At 49.8% G+C, this 22,214-nt stretch overlaps 3 protein-coding genes across 5 annotated transcripts in view; 2 read left to right on the top strand and 1 right to left on the bottom strand.

The window, feature by feature from the left end:
- Casq1 (calsequestrin 1) overlaps positions 1–4,214 on the top strand; it is a 10,289-nt gene extending 6,075 nt beyond the window's left edge. Inside the window, exons 7-11 of the mRNA XM_031389992.1 lie at positions 271–316; positions 730–784; positions 971–1,071; positions 2,095–2,169; positions 3,590–4,214. Coding sequence (XP_031245852.1) covers positions 271–316; positions 730–784; positions 971–1,071; positions 2,095–2,169; positions 3,590–3,748 — 436 coding nt within the window. The 3' untranslated portion in view covers positions 3,749–4,214. The remainder of the gene's footprint in view (positions 1–270; positions 317–729; positions 785–970; positions 1,072–2,094; positions 2,170–3,589) is intronic.
- A 3,256-nt stretch (positions 4,215–7,470) lies between these two features.
- On the top strand, positions 7,471–17,614 carry Pea15 (proliferation and apoptosis adaptor protein 15). Its single transcript, XM_031389953.1, has 4 exons — positions 7,471–7,673; positions 13,972–14,145; positions 15,348–15,503; positions 15,667–17,614. Exons 2-4 carry the CDS (start codon positions 13,974–13,976, stop codon positions 15,729–15,731), a joined length of 393 nt encoding a protein of 130 aa, XP_031245813.1. The 5' UTR covers positions 7,471–7,673; positions 13,972–13,973; the 3' UTR covers positions 15,732–17,614.
- Positions 17,615–17,931: 317 nt separating this feature from the next.
- Positions 17,932–22,214, bottom strand: part of Dcaf8 (DDB1 and CUL4 associated factor 8) — a 44,789-nt gene continuing 40,506 nt past the window's right edge. For all 3 annotated transcript variants that reach the window (XM_031389919.1, XM_031389938.1, XM_031389927.1), the window contains exons 12-14: positions 20,912–21,031; positions 20,414–20,530; positions 17,932–19,768 (exon numbers count right to left, since the gene is read on the bottom strand). In XM_031389919.1, the coding sequence (XP_031245779.1) occupies positions 19,652–19,768; positions 20,414–20,530; positions 20,912–21,031 (354 nt within the window). In that variant the 3' untranslated portion in view covers positions 17,932–19,651. The remainder of the gene's footprint in view (positions 19,769–20,413; positions 20,531–20,911; positions 21,032–22,214) is intronic.

The raw sequence follows: 22,214 nt of genomic DNA, 5'->3' as shown, positions 1-22,214 counted from the left end.
AAAAAAAAAAAAAAAGACTGTGCTGATTTCCAGTTCTTACCTTTGCCCCTAGTGTCTCTCTTCCAGCCATCCCCTTCCCACTAACCATTGTTTCGCAGTCAGGCAATGGTCTGGGCCTCATGCCCAGAGCTCAGATTTGCTAACTGGCTTTGTTCTGGGCTACAAGCTGTTTATGCCCTAGGCCTGACCCAGAAGTGGCTTCAGCTTCGGGGACCTTCTGGAGGGAGATGTCCTTACCTACTGACTAGGGACCCTCTCTGTCTCTCCTAGATCGACCCTGAGGAAACTGAAACCTGAGAGTATGTATGAGACCTGGGTGAGTGACCACCAGGACCAGGCACTTGGGGAGGAGGAGTGGGTAAAGACCCAGATCTTCAAAACAGCTGTCCCCCTGTTCCTCCTTGTGCCCTCTCCTCGGAAGAAAGTGGTGTCTCAGCCAAGGGGCAAGTGGGCTGGTCTTTTGTTTGTTTTGTTTCTGTACCAAAGACCATGTCAGGTCTTAAGTGATAGGCATGACAGTGGCTATGACAAGGTCGACTCAAACTCCGGGGGTGACAGGATTCCTAGGGTGCCCTTAGAAAAGTTAACCACCATAAACACATAAGCTGCCACTCTACGGAGTCAGACTCAAGCAACTGGCGAGGGGCTGGACGGGAGGAGAATAAGGTCTCCCCCTCCCCCACCCCTTCACCAGCTCTAACCTTGCTCCCCCTCCTCACCCTCCAACAGGAGGATGATCTGGATGGAATCCACATTGTGGCCTTTGCAGAGGAAGCCGATCCTGGTGAGGAAGGGACACTGGAGCGCCCCGAGGGAGGGTGGTGGATTTGTTTTGGGTCATAGGCCTCACGTGGAAGGCATTCCTGGGAGTTTGTGAGCAGCCTAGGGCTTGAAATGTGTTGGTGTAGGAGGTAGGGAAATAGGTCTGGACTCCTGTTTCCTGTGTCCCTTTCCTGTCTGTCCCTCCAAGATGGCTATGAGTTCTTAGAGACTCTCAAGGCTGTGGCCCAAGACAACACCGAGAACCCTGATCTCAGTATCATCTGGATTGACCCTGATGACTTCCCACTGGTAAGAGGCTCTGCTAATGGTTGTCCAGATGTGGGGCCTTGGGCGAGGACAACTTCTTTGTTTCAAAATTCCTATCCCCACTTCCTAGCTGGAGATCCAGAGAGTGATGTCTGCCTGCTGCCTGCTCATGAGCACTGTAGACACGGAGGGCATCCTAAGCAAGGGGATAAGGGGACGGGAAGTGAATGGCATGGGATGTAATATGTGATTCCCAGAGCAGAGGCAGATGGGTAATGCGCCAAAGCTAAAAAGCAGCGCTCTGATGAGCAGTTGAGTACAACACCGTACATGAACGTATACTCAGAGAGCCAGCAGATCCCATGTTGTAAGAGACGGCTCCGTTTTCAGCTGAATCCCCAACATCTCAGGTTTATTGTTGAATGAGCAAACAGGAATGTGGCAAACACTGATGAGTGAGTGCCAGGTCTAAGTACTTATGTGAAGAGATGTAAGAACTGGGCTGGAGAAATAGCATGGAGGTTAGGAGCAGCTGCTGCTGTTCCAGAGGACTTGAGCTCAGTTCTCAGCACCCACGTCTGGGGGATGTTCAGCTTCAGGGGGGCTCCATTACCCTCTTCTGAAGGTAGGCACACACACGCACACACACACACACACACACACACACACACACACACACACACACACACGGTAAACATTCATACAAACATACATAAATTAAAAATAATAAAAAATAATCTTAAAGATAGATAGACAGATAGATAGATATACAGGAACTAAAGTTTTTTTTAGAGATGTGAGTTGCTAAAAGGTACAAGGTCAACCATAGGCTGACTCGGGGACAGAGGAGGGGTTTCTGTGCTTCTCCTCAGAAGGGAGAGACTGCCTCCCCCATCCTTTTCCATTGGGGTTTCTCTTTCACTGCTAGTGTCTGGTTTCTGAGCTGTCCCTCCCTGCATAGCCAGCTCCTCCTGCCTCCTCTCATTCCTGGGCTGACTCTCATCCTTGTATGAACCCCTGTGCTCCTAACCTCTATCAATTTCACGTGTTTGGTTCTCTCTACAGCTGGTCCCGTACTGGGAGAAGACCTTTGACATTGACTTGTCAGCTCCACAAATAGGAGTTGTCAATGTGACAGACGTGAGTCCCCTTTTCCTCCTTCTCGCCTAAGTATCAGATCATCTCCAACCCAAGTACTAACCAGATGGGACTGGGTGAGGTTAGGGTGCTGTAGTCTCAGGTTGAGCACCGGTGCTTCCCAGGACAGCTAGTTCTCTGACACGACCCCGCTGTCAAGGAAAAAAGCTCGGCCCAAAAGCAGGAGACGTTGGTCCAATGGCTGGACCTGTAGGGTGGGAATGCATGATCTGAGCACGTGCATCATCCACTCGCTGGATCCACGTGCCCATTCTTCAAGAGTCCAATTCAACCTTGTTGTTCTTCCCTGTGCTTTCTTTGGAAGTATTGCCCCTACGGCCCGCTGCGAGCTCACTGGCATTGAGAACTTGCCTTGGAGCATCTTATCTCTTCTAGTAGATTCTGAACGTTTTGAGAGCAGCAATCTTCTGGTGAACACATAGTAAATACTTAGTATTGAGTTGCACTGAGTAGTGCAGCTTTTGATTGCATAGTATTCGCAGTCTAATGGAGCAGGCAAGTATTCCATTAATTAGAAGGTGGGCTTTGGTAAATTTTATAGTAAATAGAACGGCAGCAAGGTAATGCTTTCTACTTGAGAGACTGGGAGTAGAGTTTAAGAGAAAGTAGCATTACAATGGAGGCCATGGAGGGTATGAGATTTCAATAAGGGACAAATACGAGTCTCCAAACTGAGGGGGACGGGTGATCATCAAAGGTCAAAGGCAAAGCCAGGCACAGTGGCACACACAGTGGGAAGGCAGAGGCTGGACTACTGCTGTGAGTTCAAAGCCAGCCTAAGATACATGGCAATTATGAGAGGCCAGCCAGCCAAGGTTATAAAGCAAAAGCACATGCTGGCCTATGAACTCAAAGATCTGCCTGCCTCTACATCCGTCTCTGGAGTGCTGGGATTAAAGGTGTGAGCCACCAAGAGCATACCTTAAAAAGGAAAAGAAAAGAAAAGAAAAAAGAACAACAAAAAGACAGCAAAAAAAAAGTGAAATCAGGTTTAGGAACAGGCAGGTATTTTTTTAAAATACACTTTCAGAGTTTAGAAATCGCTAAAGCTAGTACTAGGAAATCATTTGATAAAAATCCATGAATCTTAGAGTTTCTGGCTTGGTTGTATTGGCCAGAAGGAGCCACCACTGCTTTTACGTCACAGATATGGTAGAGATGTATGGCTCCCGGAGCTCAGTGCGGCAGCAGTAAAGAAGACAGACAGAAGGGAAGTCTCTAGCCAATGCATTTTCTTCCTGCTCACATTTACCACTATTCTAACTCTGATCTTCACCAGAATAGTTTCTCTCACCACGGAAGGATGCAAGGAAGGGACAGGGGATGACCAGTAAGTGGGGGGTGGGGAGGTCCAGCTCTGTATTAAGTCTACCTTCCACCCCCTACCTGTGCCGTGACCTAGGCGGACAGCATATGGATGGAGATGGACAACGAGGAGGACTTGCCTTCTGCTGAGGAGCTCGAGGACTGGCTGGAGGACGTGCTGGAGGGCGAAATCAACACAGAGGATGATGATGACGACGATGATGATGATGACGACGATGACGACGACGATGACTAGTTGCTGTGGCAGCTACATACCAGCCCCAGTTGGTCTTTACATGTACCTTCCGACCATCCGTGCACTTCCCCCCGAGCTCCTTGGGACACTAGGTTATTCTCTACTATAGGGCCAACTGTGGTCTACATACAGGGTGCTTGAGATCCTGGTCTCCCTCACTGATGAGGAAAGGAACTGCTTTTTCTCAGATCCCAGCCTGCTTCTTTTCTCTGACTTGCTTCTCATCCCAGACCTTATCTGTATGTGTCTCTCTTCCGCCACTCCCCATACTTAACTATTTGTCAACTCTTCTCTATCCCTTCTATAATACAGTCTCCCATTACTCAAATCTTAAAACCTTTCTGACTGTCCTGACCCTGGCCAGGAGGAAGGGAGGTACTGTGTTAGGGGGTATATCTTAGCCATCTCCTGTTAATGTATTTGGGTCAAATGCAAGGCCTTAATAAAGAAATCTGGGGCAGAATGAGCAAGTGTCTGTTGTTGATGAAGTCTCACCCTTATGGGAGGAGGGAGGTGACTGTTGAAGAGATTTGACTGTGGGTGCCTTGTTAGGAATGAGTTAGAGGGCTGGTCAGTGGGGTTAGGACTCTCTCACCAGGCAGTTAGCAGAGGGAAGCCTGGATATTTATCCACCCCACTCCACCCCCCAGTCAACAAGCCTTTTCTGAACACATGGTGTTTGTCCACTACTGTTGTTGGGCTCTGAAAGAACAGAGAGTGCCAGGCCTGTCCCTGCTCTTGAGCTCACTAGTCTGCCTGAAAAGTTAAGACAAGCACCCTAAACAACTGAAGAATAGCAGAGCAGAATGGAATTGATTATGTGCCCCTTAACAGCGCCCTCCCAGCTGCTCTTTATTCGAACATCAGGACGGAGTCCACTGTCCTTAGTGAGGTCTCCCCAGACTCTGATGGTCCTGCTGTCTCCTTCGGTGGTCCCACTGTCCTCTCTGAGTACTTCATTCTTGTACTTAATGCACTGTTGCAGTTCTTCAGTTACACAGCTGCTGACCTGAGTCCTGAGGGCAGAGCCCAGGCTTTTGCTCTATTTTCATAAGGCCTGGTATGTAAAGAACTGTCCTATATTTGTTTAAGAAAAGGATGGAAAAACAAGGTAGAAGAAAGGCTTGGTAAACTGGATGATGGTGGTGCACACCTTTAATCCCAACACTCAGGAGGCAGAGGCAGGCAGATCTCTGTGAACTGGAGACCAGCCTGGTCTACAGAGGAATCCTGTCTCAGAAAATAAATAACAAAAAACCCACAGAACGGGGGCTGGAGAGATGGCTCAGCAGTTAAGAGCATTGACTGCTCTTCTGAAGGTCCTGAGTTCAAATCCCAGCAACCACATGGTTGGTGGGTCATAACCATCTATAATGAGATCTGATGCCATCTACTGGGTGTCTGAAGACAGCTACAGTATACTTACATATATAAAATAAATAAATCTTTAAAAAAAAAAAAAACACACAACAACAACAACAAGATGGGCTTGGTGACTTTCACAATGGAAACAAACCTTTTCCAGGCCTTCATCTGCAGGATGGGCTTTGACTGGAGACAAAGGAGTTAGGACAGGGACATCCCAGTCAAAGCAAACAAGCACACACACAAACAGACCTCAAGAGCATTAGCAGGCACACCAGCGGTCTGGAAAGGAAAGAGAAATTCAAGCTGTGGCCATGAGGTTGGGGAAGCATAATGGGGTTGTTTTATAGAGATGTCTGAGCTGATTCCTATGAACTGGAGAAAGGTAAACGTTCATTCGGTAGTAAAAGCCAGGATAGACTTAGGGAGGAGAGGCGATGTAAAAGCAGAGGCAAGGAGCCCTGTTCCTCGTCAGAAACTGTTTTGAGCAGAGTAAGTTTGGGAGGACGTGGCCCTGTGTGGTGGTTGTGGTTATGAGGAGGCACTGCCGCTGTTTGAACCAGTAGCCTCCCCTAGACTTAGACCTGCCGGGCTTCTATGAAAGGGACTCGTGTACTCTGCAGGACAGGCTGAGATGGGAGGACACACATACACGTACGTTAGGAGCACAAAAGGACCAAACTCCCCAACAAGCTTCTAAATAAGGAGACATAGTTTTTGTTTCTAGATAGGATATCACTGGGAATCCTCCTGCCTCAACATTCTAAGTCATAAGATGACAGGTGTATGTATACCACCATATTATGCATACTATTAGTTTTTCTTAAGGCAGCGTAAAGTTATTGGATGTCTGAGTATAGAAAAATGATCCCTGAGATTAGAGTTTTCACTCCCCACAGTCAAATCCGGGAAGTATTCTTAGAGAAAACTGCAGAAGTATATAAAACAGAAACCAAATGGTTAATCAATCTATTCACATGTAATGGATAACTAATAGGTAATTGGGTTACATCAGAAAAATATTATAGGGTTTACTTCATATAGATCAAGATACTAGACTAAGTGCCTTTGACTATTTTTTTTGCACCTATCTGGTACCAGTCCCTAAAAATTATATTATTTCTGATTCTCAGAAGAGCCCTATGAAGTGAGCACTGGTCCTTAACTTTATGGACTTAATTTGTCTAAGGAAACAGAGCAAGTATAAAGTCCACATTCTCTGTGTCTTGCTCTGCCTGATTTGTCTCATGTAAATGCTACATGTCTGTGCGCAAGTGTGCAGTCACTATGGGTCTCAAAGCTGGGTCAACAAGATAGGTTCTGACCCTACAGCACAGAGCGAAAAACAAAAGCAAATGCTGGGGGTATATTAGTTACCTTCAAAGGGGCAATGGGCAGCCATGCTAGAGGAGAAGAACTACATATAAAACCTAAGGCGCAGGACCAGGACCTGCTTCCCCCAGAAGTATAGCCCCCAAGAGAGGAAGGGCTCATCCGAGGTTTCTGGAGGGGTCTCTGATCAGCTGTAACTGAAGGCAAGATGGGGGTGTTCCTGGTGGTGTGCAAACATTGAAGCCGCTCTCGGGGGTCAGACACTTCCGGAGCTGAGCTGAAACCCCTGATGCTGGTGGTGGGTTCTCCAATTCTCCCTTCCCTCTTTGAGCCTGGCAGAGAATCTGGGGGAGGAAAGTCCCCGAGGTGTAGGGGAAGTGAGAATTATCACACTGGGCCTCGGCAGAAGGACAGAGCCAGGAGACAGCTAAGTGTGGCTTTGTTGTCTATATTTGCATGCTGAGCTCATGGCTTTTTTTTTTCCCCCAGAAAATAAAATTACATCATAGTGTGTGGGGGTGTGGGGGTGTGTGTGTGGGGGGTATATTTGGGAAAGGCAGGAGGAACACAGGGGTCCAGCTGCTATGATACAGAAGAGATCATGGCTCCGGGCCAAGTGAGAGATTCCCCTGTTGCTGCCTGCCCCTGTCCCATTTCTATTCCTAGCATGGATAAACTTGATCGTTTCCTACTGATTCTCTCATCTATAAGGCTAGGGAGGAGGTTTTTCGAAACACCAAAGCGAAGTAGCTAAGAGAACCCAGAAGCCACAGGCCTTCCAAATCCCCCAATCCAAATTGATCTGCCTTCCAGGGGGTCCTGGCCATCGTGATCATCCAAAGGTCAGAGGGCAGGGAAGTGACCCATTAGGGAAAAAACAAGAATCGTCTCACAGTTGAAGGGAAGAGGAAGAGCCCATGCTCCATCCTCGTCCTTTCCCCATCCTAGGAGCCTTCCAGAACCTCAACCCCCAGCCCCTGTCCCCTCCTGCTTCCCCTCCCCCTTTCCTCATCGCTCCCCGCCCCCCGCCCCTCCCCGGCTCTGACATCACCGGCCAGTCGGGTGGGGTGAGGCGGTGCTGGGCTCAGGCTCAGCTCCACGGGCGGAAGAGGCGGCGGCGGCAGGATCGGCGGCAGCGGTGGCAGGAGCCAAGGAGCAGGCTCCAGACGCTGCTTAGGAACCGGGGACCCGGGAGTGCCCGCACCCTGAGCTCTCAGCTCCGGAGGCGGTGAGAGGGGCAGAGGGGAGATGTGTCGCGGGGAGGACACATCTGGGGTCTGGGTTTGGAGGGTCACGATCCCGGACTCAGGGGACGAATAGGGGAGCTTGAGGATTCAGACAGGTCCACGGTGTCAGGCTCCTTGGGGTCCATCTCTGTTGATGCATCCAGGGACTAGTGTGTGCCACAGACAGCGTGGCTTCATCCGCCCATTCCGTGCTGAACAGCAGTTTGGGAGTCCGATGGGGCCTGGGGATTAGGATGTAGCCTGCTTCCCGCCCAGCCGGCCGAGCCAGGCCAGCTCCCGCCCCTCCCTCCTCGCTTTAGCTTCGGACTCGCCTCTACCGGAGTCCAGGTTCAGTTCAGTCCTTCCTCAGTTCCTCCGGCAGCCGGCAGCCAGCAGGCAACTGGTTCGGGCACTCTCACACCCAGTTTACTGCGTCTGAGGAGAGTGGGATTGGTGGAGGCTTGCGCGGAGGAAAGGATCTGGGGGTACATAGGAATGATGTAGCCAATGTGAAGACCCTAATTCATTTTTTAAAATAATCCGTGTCAAAACCGACAGGGACACAAACACACCTTTTAAGAAAAAAAAAGACAGCCAACCACACAGTGACACACACCCATGTGACTTACACACATCCTCTCATACAATCCAAATCACAACATCCCTGCGCTAAGCATCCACCCACCCACCACAAACCCGTTTGTCACCTCCCATGTGAAGTCTCCTTGACCAGCACCGCCTCTTAAGGTATGAGTAGTGGGTGGAAAGGACCACTGTCCATAAACACACCCAGATTTTACAGTTTTAGTGGGCAATACCTCAAGGTCTGGCGAGCCTGTGCTCTTACCTGGGTGAGGGGCTTTTTGTGACCTTGGTCGCTGACTGCCAGTTTAGAGCACAGGGTACCTGGGAGTGGCTAGAGGTCTGGACATCAATATGGCCAAAGGATGGAGGAAGGAGTGGAAGCCAGGGACAGGGTGAATAGGATGAGTCAGCCAAGGATGGAACCCAAGTCAGGGGGAGAGAGAATGAGAGGAATGTGTGAGAAGACAGAGAGATCTGGCCAGAGAGCCACAAGAAAAGGAAAAGAGGTGTCCAGAGGAACGGGGAAAGAGTGCAGGAGAGGAGCTTGAAGAGAGTCCCAAGTTAGGGAAGGTGAAAAAGCAGGGAGTTAGGAACATCTGAGTCTTGTTTCTCTAGGTTGTGTGTCTGGCCCCCCAGGCTGTATATTGTTTCTCTAGGTTGTGTGTCTGCCCCCCCACCCCCACCCCACCCCCAGGCTGTAAGAGCGATTAGTGTTAATTGCTCTTTCCCTTTGCGGTTAAACACTCTAGTGGGGAAACTGCCAGCCTCCTTTAGACTGCCAGCTTCCCTGGCTGCCTACTACTCGTGTGACACCTGCACTCGGCAGGTGTACATACGCTGTCATACATAAGGGCACAGAGCCACACTGTACCCCCCCCCCCACACACACACACATACACAAATCTTCATGTACACTGTCAAGATGGCCATCTCCGCCAGCTGGTCAGTAGCCACGCAGGATGCATTCAGTGCCTCCCAGCCCACCCTTTTATTTTTCCATAGGGAGGCTCATCTCTTCCTTACCGGTAGCTCCGGGTACTTAGGTGGGGACACAGAGTCTTACCAAGTTCAAATGTATCCATGGCTACCGCCAAATGGAGTGAGTGAGTAGGAAGAGCTGGAAGGCCTGAATGCCCAGTAGAAGAATAAAAGGGGGGTGGGGGTAGGGAGTGGGATTTTAGCTCAATGGTAGAGTGCTTGCCTGTCAAGCCCAGGGCCCTGGGTTTGGTCCTCCTAGGTGGGAGGGGGTGGGAGACAAAATGACAAAAAAAGTCAATCCCCCCCCCCCAAAAAAAAGAGTAGCTGAAAGAGGTAGAAAAATAAACAAAAAACAACCAGGGAGAGAGGAACTAGAGGAGGAAAAGAAGAGCTGGGAAAACATGAACAGCTAGCTAGTCCACAGGGCCCATCCCGGCTCACAACCAGCAAGCCCTGTTTTGCCCTGCCCAGTCGTAGGCCTGCTATCTCTGGCTGCCTCCATCTTGGGCATGGCCCCTGCCCTTCCCAGAGGCAACCTGCTTTTCAGTTTTTTTCGATGTACATTTGGGAGCCCTACTCCTAGGCTGACCTTGGAACCGTAAAACCTTCTTCTTTGTTACAGGAAGAAAGAAGAGTGTCTACTGAGATACCCAAAGCTAGATTAAAAGGTTGGGGGAAGAAGTCCGTTAAGATACTGAAAGAAACACACTGCTGGCTATTCTGGATTTGAGGCCCAGATAGCACTGAGATTACAATAGCTACAGCCCTGCTCACGCCCTTCCCACCTGTTTCCGTTGATTACTTCCTCCGGTTCCTAACTTGAGACTAGGCTGGCTGACTGAGATGAGTGCCTAGGAGTCGGCCTCCTGCTCAGTAAAGGGACCCTCTAGTCTCTGCATCTGTGATCAGATGGATCGCTCCTCCTCCCCTGGGCCTTTGGCAGCTGTAGCAGATGTAGAGGAAGGAGTGACTTCTAATCCTCAGGCTTCCTCTTTACATTTCCTATCTGGAACCAAATGCTCTGGAAAGGGGGCTCATCCCATCCACCAGAGTGCGACACCACCATCAGTGTCAAAATGCTCAGAAGTGATTGTGGCGCTGCCACCTCCACCACAGGTGGTTCCCTTTGCGAGGCTGCTCCTGAGCACACTTGGGGCTTCTGTCTGCTGGCTTCCCAGCCCTTCCCTAAAACTCCTTCCCCAGCATTCTAGGTGGTCAAGGCTCTATGCCTAGAGCCAGCTTGGGAGAGGCAGGGAGGGAGGTGTGAGGAAGCAGTGAACAGAACACAGAATGAGATGGGAGGGAAAGGAATTAACTTCCTGGCGGCCTCGGCTCTCAGTTCCTGCCCTGGTATCCTGTCCCAAGAATGGCCTCAGCCCCGTGTTCCTGAGGTGGTGCTCCAGAGATGGGAGTTTTCCACAGCCAGGAGAGGAGACTTCTCCTTAGGCCCTTACAAATCCTAAATCTTTGATGAGGATGAAAAAAGGCAAGCTCCGCCAAGCCCCACCATAACCAGACTGACCAGCTACAGGGATAACAGCAGCTGATTAGGGAAACCTGAAAGCCATGCGGAGGAGATTCTGCACCCTCAAAAGTGTCCCCCAACTTCTCTGCCCTTGCCTCTTCCACAGCTGGCCGTGGGCAAATGGTAGCTAGATGATTCCTTCTCTGCTCCCTCAAGAGCCCCCATCCCTAGCCTTTCTGGCCCTTAGCACTCCTCACACTTCCCATGGCAGGGTCATTGTTCTGATGACTGGGGGGTGGGGCACCCTGAACTGAGGTTGCTATGGTAACAGCTGAGTGGAGCCTTCAGCCTTGTGGAATCTGTGCTTGTCCCCCCCCCACCCCCTCCAGACAGACACACACACACACCACACATACACTGAATTCTTCATGTGCAGCCTTTCCCAAGGCCAACTCTCTTCTGTCATACTGTAGGTTCCCCTCACCCCTCTGGATGTGAGTCTCTCTTAAGTGTTCTTGCATACTCTTAACTGGCTCAAATACAAATGTACAGCTCACATATGTATGGCTCGCAGCTAGTGCTGCACTGATCTCCGTTACCAGAACATCCAAACACACCTACGGTGGTGTCTTCCACATACCTCTTCTCACCCAGCAACATTCACGCGTGTGCATCCCCGCGTGTACATCCACACGGTACACACCATCGCTCCCTTTAGCCACCTTGTACATTCCTCTCTAGGGCCCTCTTGTAGGTTTTACTCTTGGAAAGCTCCTACCTACTGCCCCCAACCTCTGTGGGTGTGTGTGTGTTACACACATTAATCCCTTCCCGCCTACCACCCTAGTAGATCTGTGTTTTAGATCCAGAGCCCTAAATCTTAACTCCTCCCCAGAGATTCACACACAGTGCTACACACTTTCCTCCCACGGCAGCTCTCGTATTTACAAACTCTTTCCAAGGAGGGTTTGGCCCCAAGTGCTTCATTTTGGGGCAGGGTCTTCCTGTCTCCGGCCTGTGCTACTTTTCCAGCCCCCTCCAGCCCTTCCCCCACACCCCCTTTGCTGCCCTAGGATTATCAGTGGAGGCGGGGCTGGGCTCCAGAGCTTGCTGCTATGACCTAGATTTCCAGGCAGAGATGGTTCCTGGTGCTGACAGTCAGAGAGCATTGTCCCTGGCCCTGCCTGGCAGGACCACCGCTGGGCCCTTCTGTCTGGTGGCACCTGGGTGTGCAAGTCGAAATGTTTCCTGCCGATTCTTCTGGGGGTCGTGCTGGCCCCGCTGTCTGGCTCATTGTTTGTGTGTGTCACGGTGCCTGCCACCAGGGATGGCTTGTTTGTTCTGGTCAACGTAGGGGGCTGGGAATAAGGACTTCTGGGTCCAAACTTACTGTGCAGTGTCTATGGCTCTGCCTCAGTCCCCCTCCAGCTGAGGCTAGAATCAAGGAGAACAGGTTTGACAAGCTGGCCCCTTTTGATCCTCCAGCTTCAGCTCAGGGTTGGTGGTGCATGGGCAGCGGTGGTCAGGTCTAAGGCCATTGGGCTTCTTGCCCACCTTTTAGTCTAGCCACAGAATGTTTATGATGTGTTTACTCTTTTAGTGCTTTCATTTTCTGACTATAAAGAAAAAATAGAGGGCTGGTGAGATGGCTCAGCGGGGAAGAGCACCGACTGCTCTTCGGAAGGTCATGAGTTCAAATCCCAGCAACCACATGGTGGCTCACAACCACCCGTAATGAGATCTGATGCCCTCTTCTGGTGTGTCTGACAGCTACAGTGTACTTACATATAATAAATAAATAAATCTAAAAAAAAAAAAAAAAAAATTTAAGGACCCAATGTAGCCTAGGCTGCCCTCTGGGTAGCTAAACTGGCCTTGAACTTTGAAAAAAAAAAAATAGTTATTGCAGAAAGCAGGTCCTTATAAGAAAAAAGGTGTTGCTGTGTAGTCCAGGCTGACCTTAAACTTGCAGCAATCTTCCTACCTCAGACTCCCGAGTACTGGAATTACAGGCTACGTTACTATGCTCAGATCTCTGATTTTAGCTTACCACTGGAGTTTTACATTTTATCAAATCCATGTTCTAAAGGCTTTTTTTTTTTTTTTAACACATTGGTGTTTTGCTTGCACATATATGTTTGTGTGAAGGTGTTGAATCCCCTGGAACTGACAGGTGTGAACTGCCATGTGGATGCTGGGAATTGAACCCAGGTCCTCTGGAAGAGCAGCCAGTGTTAACCTCTGAGCCATCTCTCCAGTCCCAAGTCTGACCTTTTTATTTTTGCCATAGTTCCTATCTTGGTGCAGGTTCCTATCACTCGGTGTCTCCTTTCTCAACTAAAGATCATGAAAGACATGGTACAAAGGCCTAGCGAGGTCAGATCTAGACTTGCCTATGGGAGGCCAGACTCAAGGTAGTATCAGAGGCAGCCCCCTTTGCTGCCATATTCTGAAAGCTACATCTAAACTCCCCTCCCCCCATCACCCAGCCTGCCTGGGAACTGGGCAGGGGGCCAGAGCCAGCCGCTTGGTATTCTTGGGCGCGGGGGCTGCAGGCACAGCACAAAGGCTAGGAGAGAAGGCTGAGTTGAGGCCCAGTAAACTATCAGGGGAGAAAATGGGCTCCACAAAGGTGGGGGTGGCCCACTGCTCCCGGCTACCCTACGACCTAATAATCTCTAAAGCAGAAGCAAGCATGGAGGGGCAGGCACCCATCAGGCCAAGTAACTAGGCACATATCCAAAAGCATCAGTGGAGTGCTGGGAAGATGTAATGAGGGACCCCTTTGCTTCTGGGGAAGAATGGTGGGACACATGGGCTTGAACCAACCTTTCCAGTTCCTTTCTTACTGCTAGGCAAGCCTGTGACGGGGGGTGGGGGGGAGTTATAGGTAGGTGGGGCAATTGGGGAGGGGGTACTCGGGAGATTGCAAGAAAGTCTGGAGAATGTTGCCATGGTAACCGCCTCCTCAGTCAGGGGAGCTGTTGCCAGGGTTACTGTTAAGGGAGGGGAAAAAGAAGAAAAAGATTGTGTATGGTGTGTGTGTGTGTGTGTGGCGGGAGGTTATGACTTATCACTCTAGGCTTCACGCTGGCTCCTCCAGACCTGCTCACTCTCCTAAATACTTGAGGTACCCTGGCGGGACAAAGTGTGTGTGCATGTTGCGGGGGAGGGGTGGGAGTCAGTCTCAGGTAAGTACTTGAAGTGAGTGACGCAGACCCCATCCAGTTAAGCTCAGCTTGCTCTCTCCCTTTTATCGCCTTCCCCTCCAGTCATGGCAGAGTACGGGACTCTCCTTCAGGACCTGACCAACAACATCACCCTCGAGGATCTGGAACAGCTCAAGTCAGCCTGCAAGGAGGACATCCCCAGTGAGAAGAGTGAAGAGATCACCACAGGCAGTGCCTGGTTTAGCTTCCTGGAGAGCCACAACAAGCTGGACAAAGGTGGTGGAGGGGGCTCTGCTCACTGAGCAAATACAAAGGAACGCAAGCTTCTTACCCAAAGAGAAAGCCCGTGGCCAGGCGGGGTAAAATGATCTGCTCCGAGAGAGCACGGGGCCCTCCGGACAGGAGTTGTCAGACAGGTTTCTCTTACGGGCCTTATCAGTACAGTCTGTTTCTCAGGACCGTGCTATCATCACGGGTGTAACAGCATGCGGAAACACACAGTTTAAAAGTGGTAGAACTTAAGACCGCTCTTCTAGAGACTGCTGCCTTTTAGGTGGGAGGGAGATGCTGGATTGGGGAGCAACACCATGCAGCTGGGGCTTGCAGGGTCAACTGGCATGTAAGACGGGCCCCAAGTGCTGGCAGGATAGCAGGTAAAAGGACTTGCTATGTGTGCCTAACAAGAGGGCCCAGGGCTCACCGTGAAAGGGGAGAGCCAACCCCCCAAGTTGCTGATGATAGTAGACTGCCCACCAAAGCAAATGGGATGTCTAAGGCAGAACCCAGAGAACCTGTTAAGCAAAATAAAAAACACAGTCCACCGTAGCTGGGCTAAAAAATCTTGGGTCTGGTTAGAGGTAGCTGCGTTACAGGTGTGTGAAAGTGAAGTCACCCCAGAGTCCTTCTATGAAGGATTCTGGTTGGTCTGACAGCAGGGAGGAAAGCCGAAGGAGGACCTATTAGTTAAGACTATTGCAACCATCAGAGGACAGGAACCAGATGATCTGATGGTACTCTTAAGCCAGCCTGATGGTGTTGGTGCTTTCTCTCACTTAAGTTAACTTTCCTTACTAGGCTCAGAATGTCTCTTTGATTGCCCCTAAATCTCACCTTCCTGTTCCATGTGGTGTCTGGGATTTCTTCTCATTTGGAAGGAAAGTGGAAAAGGGACAGGGTGGGTGTAGGTAGTTTTGAAGGCAGCCTCTCTATTGTCCCTTCTCCCAGGATGGACTTGGTATCTAGCCCAAAGTCTGTATTTTCCGTTTATATTTCCTAGAAGATCTCATTGGCTAAACACCTGTCCCTCTACGGAGTAATCCTCTCAACCGTGTTTGGCTGCCTCAAACTTTCCTTTACTGGCTTGGTAGCCCCTTCTTTCACTGCTGTCCCCTCCTATAACCAATGTCGGAAACTCAGTTTTGGACAGGGTAGAAGCTGACCTCTCAAGCCTAGCTCTGACACTAGCTGCCTTCCTCCAGACAACCTCTCCTACATTGAGCACATCTTTGAGATATCCCGCCGTCCTGACCTACTCACTATGGTGGTTGACTACAGAACCCGTGTGCTGAAGATCAGTGAGGAGGATGAGCTGGACACCAAGCTAACCCGTATCCCCAGTGCCAAGAAGTACAAAGGTAAGTGGCCGTACCTCTGATGTAGTTCTACTTCTGCCTTCCCTGTCTGACTCTATTTTTAGAGTGGAAAGTCATTCTGAATTTGGGGAAGAGAAGGATAATGCTCAATGGGCCTGCCCGGCAACCTCCATCCCTGGACACACCCCCTCTTTGTTTTTTTCAGACATTATCCGGCAGCCCTCTGAAGAAGAAATCATCAAATTGGCTCCCCCACCAAAGAAGGCCTGAGCAAGGGGGAGGAAGAGGAGGAAGGTTGGATCTTCATCAGACCACTCCCTTCCCCATCCTCAATGGGAGGGGCTAGGGCAACCCCCTGCTCCGTACCCATTTACTAACTTGGTCCTAACCCTTACTATGCGCGTGTGTGTGCGTGTGCGCACGCTCTGGCTGTCTGTCTGTCTAGCTCACCTAGTTCCTCCTCCTCACGAGGGGATTGGAGTCAAGGGAGGGGAGCTTAATTCCCCCCACTGTAGGGGGAGGTGGATGCTTTTTCTATGTAAACAGAAACTGGCACATCCCTCCTCCTCCCCTTTCCTCCACTCTTCGCCCACATCTTTATGGAAGCAGAAAGGACCTGCATTTTCCTATACTGAGGAGCTATGGTGAAGATGAGGTATGGGAGAGATGGTTCTATCTAAAGAGAACCAGTGGGGAAGGAAGGTAAAGAGGCTGCTCAACCTCCACCTGGTAAGGGGCAAAGAAAAGCCAGAATTCAGTGTTTGTATCTCTATGCTGGACTGGTCAGAATCCAGCTTCCCGCTATTCCCTAGGCTGAGGCCCTGCGTGCCAATGGGCCCTCCTTTATGCCCTTGTTATGGGCCCCGGGATGCGGATGAGCCAGAAATCTTAATGAGAAGACCACTCGATCCTTTCCTGGTCCCAAAGATCAAACCCCAATAGAGAAGCCAGCATTTAATGTCCCCCCAACTTCTGCTCTGGAGAGACTATGCTGGGACCATGCACTACTGAGCCTGAGCTAGGGATGCAGGCAGAGACTGGCCCACTCTCTGCTCCTCAGTTTCTAAATACAGACTGTTGGATAGACTGACCCGGAGCCTAGGGAGATTGGAGAGTGAGATCCTTAGGTTATAACCCCAACCTGCCCACAACCTACAGAGTATTATAGGCAACCTTCCCACCCTCTAGTTTAGAATTCACCAAGCAAGAAATAAGTTACAGTGTTTCCTTTGCACTGACTACTACCCCAGTTCAATCCAGGAAGGGAATTGGTAACCTTTCTCATTTGGGTTTGTGGATGCCACACAGCCGAGTCACTAGAGTCCAGTGAGTGAACCCAGCCTCCTTCCTGTCCCAAGACGCCCTTCCCCATCTTGACCGTGCTAACTGTGTGTACATATATATTCTACATATATGTATATTAAACCCGCACTGCCATGTCTGCCCTTTCTTGTGGTTCTTAGCATTAACTTATTGTCTAGGCCAGAGCGGGAGGAGGGGGTGCCACAGAGAGGGAGTGGCAGAGCCAAATTGTTACAAAGTCCAAACAGAAAAGAAAACATTTCAACCAACCACAACAAACATTACATTTACATTTGAGCTAAGAGACAATTTAGAGAAAGTTGAAGGGTAGGAGCTTTTAGGATGTGGGAGCAAAACTTCACAGGGAGGGGACGACTGGCTGTCAGAAGAGGGTCCTTGAAGCCAGATTGGCTAGAGCACCCTCAATTCCTAGCTGAGCCCAGTCTGCCCATCTCCTCTGGCCACTGCTGCAGACACCTGCCTTAACACTCACACCTCCAAGACTCCAGTTTTGCCTTAAAGGTCCTTCCTAATTCTCCCGAGTCCTGCCTGGCCATCTCCTTTAAGATAAGAAGTCCTTGTACAACTGGGAGAAAGGAACTATGGGTAACATCCTTCCATCTGGGGTGTTCGGCACTTTCCTTATGGAGGAAAGAAGAGAGAGAGGGTGCTTCTCAGCAGCTCCTCTGTAAGGCAAAACCCAAACCTTAAACAGACTAACCTGTCCTAACACACTCACCCACCCTGCTACCCTTGTGCTGCTGTGAGGCTGCTCCTAGCCTGTGCTCCCCTGTCTGCAGCATGCACGGCCTTGTTCTAACCCTGGAATAAAGGTGACTGACTGTACTGTACCTGACTGATTCTAGAATCTCTGTGGGTCACTGAGTTGGGAAGCTCTGAATGACTGGGAGGGCATGTGCAGCAATGTTTCCCTACTATCACTCACTGCAGTACAGACTAGGAAAACACCCCCAAATCATGTGCCCCGTCTCTTAAGTACTACTGACATTAACAGACCTATTTCCCTTACAACATTCTTCTATGGCTCAAGCACTAGAAAGAGGCATATCCCAGACTTCACTTTTTAAGTATGAGCAAAGTCAAGCATGCATCTGGAAGGAACAAAAGTACTCTATCACAAATAAATGGACCACATACCACACAAAGCAGCAGTCAGGGGAAAAGCTTTACTGAGAAAAAATACAACAAATTCCAGAGTGCATGGTTTTAAGCCCACCTCGTCATCCCTCTAGCAGTGAGGACATAAGACTACTCCGTTTCCACACACTCCCCGCTCACAAAGGAAGCCCAGGAGCTGGCGTCTGGTCTGTGCTGCTGGATGGGGTCAGGAGGAAAGAGTGTGTAGGGTACCACCCTCCACTCTCTCCCACTTCCTCCTGGCCCAGTGTGGTCAAATCCAGCCATCCCACGATGCAGGATTCCTGACTGGACCTTGTGAACACCGGGGGCATAGGAAGAGCAGCACAAGCATTTAGGGTAAGAATTCCACAGGGACTTTCATACTCAGTGGCCAGTGCTGGAGACAGGGATCCAAGCCCAGGCACCAGAATAAATCCTCCAATTACTGGCTTGTCCCTTGATTCCCAGGAAGCTCTCCCTTCATCCTTCCATTAGGAAGGGAGCTGGTGTGGAGTCGAATGCTTAAAGAATCAAGCAGCTAAAGGGAGGGGGGCAAGTGTGCTTTCTGTTATACACAGAACCAGGAGACGGTCTGCAGCAGTGACGCCTCTTCCTGAAGTCACACTTCAGTCATGTTTTAAAGACAGGCCAGCCTCTAATGAGAGGAGCAATCTTGGGAGCCCCCACAAGACTTAAGGAAATTAGGAGACCTGAGGCAAAGTTGAGAGGAACTTGTTTTTCTAAAGCTCAGCACTGAGGCAGAGATGGGCACAGCTGACTATCTTTCCATCCTTGAGCCTTGGGAAAGCTACAGGTAAGCCCTAGGCTCTGACGGCAACCATGAATCATCCAGCTGGCCACGTCACCTCTTCAGCATCACTGGCTCACTCTCCTTCAAGCCCCTTTATTGCATTGTATTCATAGAGAATATATAGGTATTTAAACTTCTGACAATAATTTTAACTTGATACATCCAAGTTTAACTTGCTTTTTAATATATTTATAGATATAAAAGTAGGCCTCTAACAGTGATAGGGACAGGGAAATTGCTGCCACTGAACAATTAAAAACAAAACCAAGAGGTAACTTCGTCCTGTTCTTCTGCCTCTTGGCCCTCCCACATCTCCTCAGTCCCCATCCCAGACCCCAGTTAGGGGGCGCTGGGTGAAGAGAGAGCACTGTGGTAGGGTCAGAGAGTAAGTGTTGTGAAAGGAGAGAAGAGTGCTGGGATGGCTGGGGGCTCTTAAGGATTTCCCAGAAAAACAGGATCCTGGGATGGGACGTGGTTGCTTGGGCAAAAAACAACACAACTGTCAGACTTCTTAAAAAACAAAGGAAAAAAAAAGGTGAAACCCTAAACCAAAGAGAGTGGCATTCCCAGCCTTCTCTCTGGCCTGTTGGTACTGTACCCCCCCACCCCACCCCCAAAAGAAACAAGGGAGGTTAAAGAAAAAGAAGCCCCACTTCCTATCCAAGCCAGTTGACAAAAAGCTTCAGGGAGAGGCCCATTTCTCTGAGTCCTTGGCACCTCCCATGGAAGCGCATCCAGGCTCGGTCTCATGTCTCACTTCTAGGGGCTCTCTGCCGGTTCAGTCTCCTGTGCTCTGTCTTCTTCAGATATCTTTCATTTATTTAAACAAAAAGTCCAAAGTGCATTTCTGTTGAATGTAAGGGCCTGGGACTGAAAAAGAGTTGCCCAGGCAGGATCGGGTTGGCAGCCCCAGCCCATCCCTCCTAAGTCTGGGGCCTCAGGATGGCATGCACTGCACTCGGTCAGGGCCCTCCTCCTCGTCCGATGTGTCTGAGGAGCTGGGAGACTCATCCGAGTCTGCATCTGTGGCCCCAACCCCAGGTTCTCGCCAGCGCTGTAGGATGGGAAATCCTTGTTAGTAACGGCCCTGGATCAAGGACAAGACTGTTAGATCTAGATTGGGCCAGGGATCAGTACAACTTATTTTTTCTTCTAAATCAAATAACCTAGGGTGACCTGTTTACTTTCACTCCTACCCCAGCCTCCCTGGTAGCTAGGATTACGGTGCTTGCTACTGTACCTGGCTCAGATTTTTCTTAAAAGGCCAGAGGGCAAATATTTTAGGCCATATGGTTTCTTGGAGCCGTTGAGCTGTCTCTGCACCACAGAAGCAGCCACAGACACTACTACGCAGGAGTGTGGCCGCATCCGCCATAACAAGGTGTGTGCTTCAGACTTGCTCTAGCCCTCTCTAGCATGGCAGGTAACACAGGTCGCTGAGCAAGTATTTCTTCTCTTCTCCCCACCCTCCAGCCACTGTACCTATAGAGCTACCTCTCTACATATGGTGACAGAGGGCAAAAATCACAGACCACCTCCTTTCTATTAGTTGCTCTAATGGGGATAAAGGCCAGTGGATGGCACACCCAACCAAGACCACTCCAGTCCTCTTTAAAGCAGTAAGAAGTGTGCTGTGAAACTTTTTAGCCTTCTTTAAAGAAGCATAGTCCCTGGGAGCCCACTTCCAACTGAAGCTTACCCGATGATGGCGTCTCTGTCTCAGGTGATGCATAAGGAACCACAGCATGTGACTATCAAACAGGTCGGTGTGATGCAAGCTGTCTTCATCCCGCTCTCGCTTGTTCTTCTTGATTACCTGGAACCCAAAAGTGTTGGGAGAAGGGATATGAATACAAACCCTGGGCTTCATCAACAAGACTGGGGTTGGGAGAAGGGCTGAGTTATCACTAAGCTAATATAGAGCTAGATTAGACTAGCAAAGGATGCCCAAGGTTGGCCACTGAGAAGGCTGGATGCTTTAATGTAAAACAGTTTTTCCTGAAGATGCTTTCTACCTTCTAAGTAGAAGCACTTCAGAACTCAGGACTGTCCCCAGAAAAGCAGGGAGAAAGGTAGAAGATAGTATTAGAGCGATGCCTCTAAAGAGCTGAGCAACAGTTATTCCTTCCTATGACAAGGAGGAACGGGAACAGTTACATGCACAAGTAGAAAGGAACATCTTCAGCTAGCCACTTACATCCTTTAACCCCGTAAGCTCAGTGGAAGCTTCAGCTGTCGGTGCCCAGATCTTCACATCATGGTCTAGGCCACTGGTTGCCAGAACAGGTAGATGAGGATGGGGCTCAAGACAGTTCACCTGGTTTAGGAGAAAGAGAAAGCATAGGCTCAGGAGTGTAAGGGAGCAGAGTTCAAAAACAGGGCACCTTGAGCCACACTGTTGCCCTTGACCTGGGCTGAAGCAGGTCTACCCACCTGAGCCTAAACCAAATAGCCCTGGCAGCAGAGGAGATACAAAACCAGCCTGTCTAAAACATTTCCAATATTTAGAAGGGAGGCTGCCTCCCTAGACAGAGCCCCAAGAGCAGGTGGTGACTGGCCATGCTTACTGCTGGCTTCATAAGGTAACGAGGTACAGACCCCATTCAGTACAGAATTTAAAGTTCCAACTAGCCCAAGGCTGGAAAAACAAAACAAAACAAAAAAACAAAAAAAACCTCTTCCAATGGCTTTCATCAAGAGACATTTTTTGTTTGTTTGTTTTCAAAATTAGGAAAGCAGCAGCTGCCACTGAACATCCAGAGAAGACGTGGAAAACAATTATATGCACGCAGCACTGTTTACTAACCGGAGGATGTCAGGGCTGGGAGGAAGATGAACTGGGGCTGGGGCCGGGGGCGGGGTTGTGTCTGTTTAAGAACTCTATCATAGAGGGCAGGCAACATCTTGCTACCTACTCTAAGGGCACAGTAAAAACCCAGCTACTGGAAAGCACGAGGTAACAATGAGCTTCTCCACCCTCATTCACTCAACAGTAGGAAAAAGAGTGGATGGCAGACAGTTGGTCTCAGACAGTTTCCTTTTGTCTGAAGCACCCATGCCCTCTGCTGTCTGACTTGAAGCCATGAACTTCCTAATGGCAGGGCAGTGCAGGGTGGGGTGGGGCAGAGCAGGGGTGGGGTGGGGCAGAGCAGTTCCCATCCCCACCGGAAGAGCCAGTCCCAGATCTAGCTGCTAAAGCATTTTTAGGCTTTTAGTCAGATGAGGAGCAGATAGGAAAAGCACCCCGCCTTGCAGCTGCTCAACAGTCCAAGAAAATAAATGCTGGCAAAAAGCCTGTGCTGGTTTCCTCTGGACCAACCTTAGCTGCTGTGTCTGCATACTCAGACTACAGCTAAGGAAAAGCTAAGGCAGGCGTGGAGAATAAAGATGACTTCATTTTCTTGAACTTTGAATTTACAAATAAAACAGGCTAGAGAAGGCCAAATCTAAGTCCGAGTTTAGGAGTTCACAGAAAGCCCTATCCTCTTCTGTTTCACGAA

The sequence above is a fragment of the Mastomys coucha genome, unplaced genomic scaffold, assembly GCF_008632895.1.
Source record: "Mastomys coucha isolate ucsf_1 unplaced genomic scaffold, UCSF_Mcou_1 pScaffold1, whole genome shotgun sequence".
NCBI classification, from domain to species: Eukaryota; Metazoa; Chordata; class Mammalia; order Rodentia; family Muridae; genus Mastomys; species Mastomys coucha.
The sequence above is the reverse complement of the archived record's forward strand: the minus strand, read 5'-3'. Positions and strand labels throughout refer to the sequence as shown.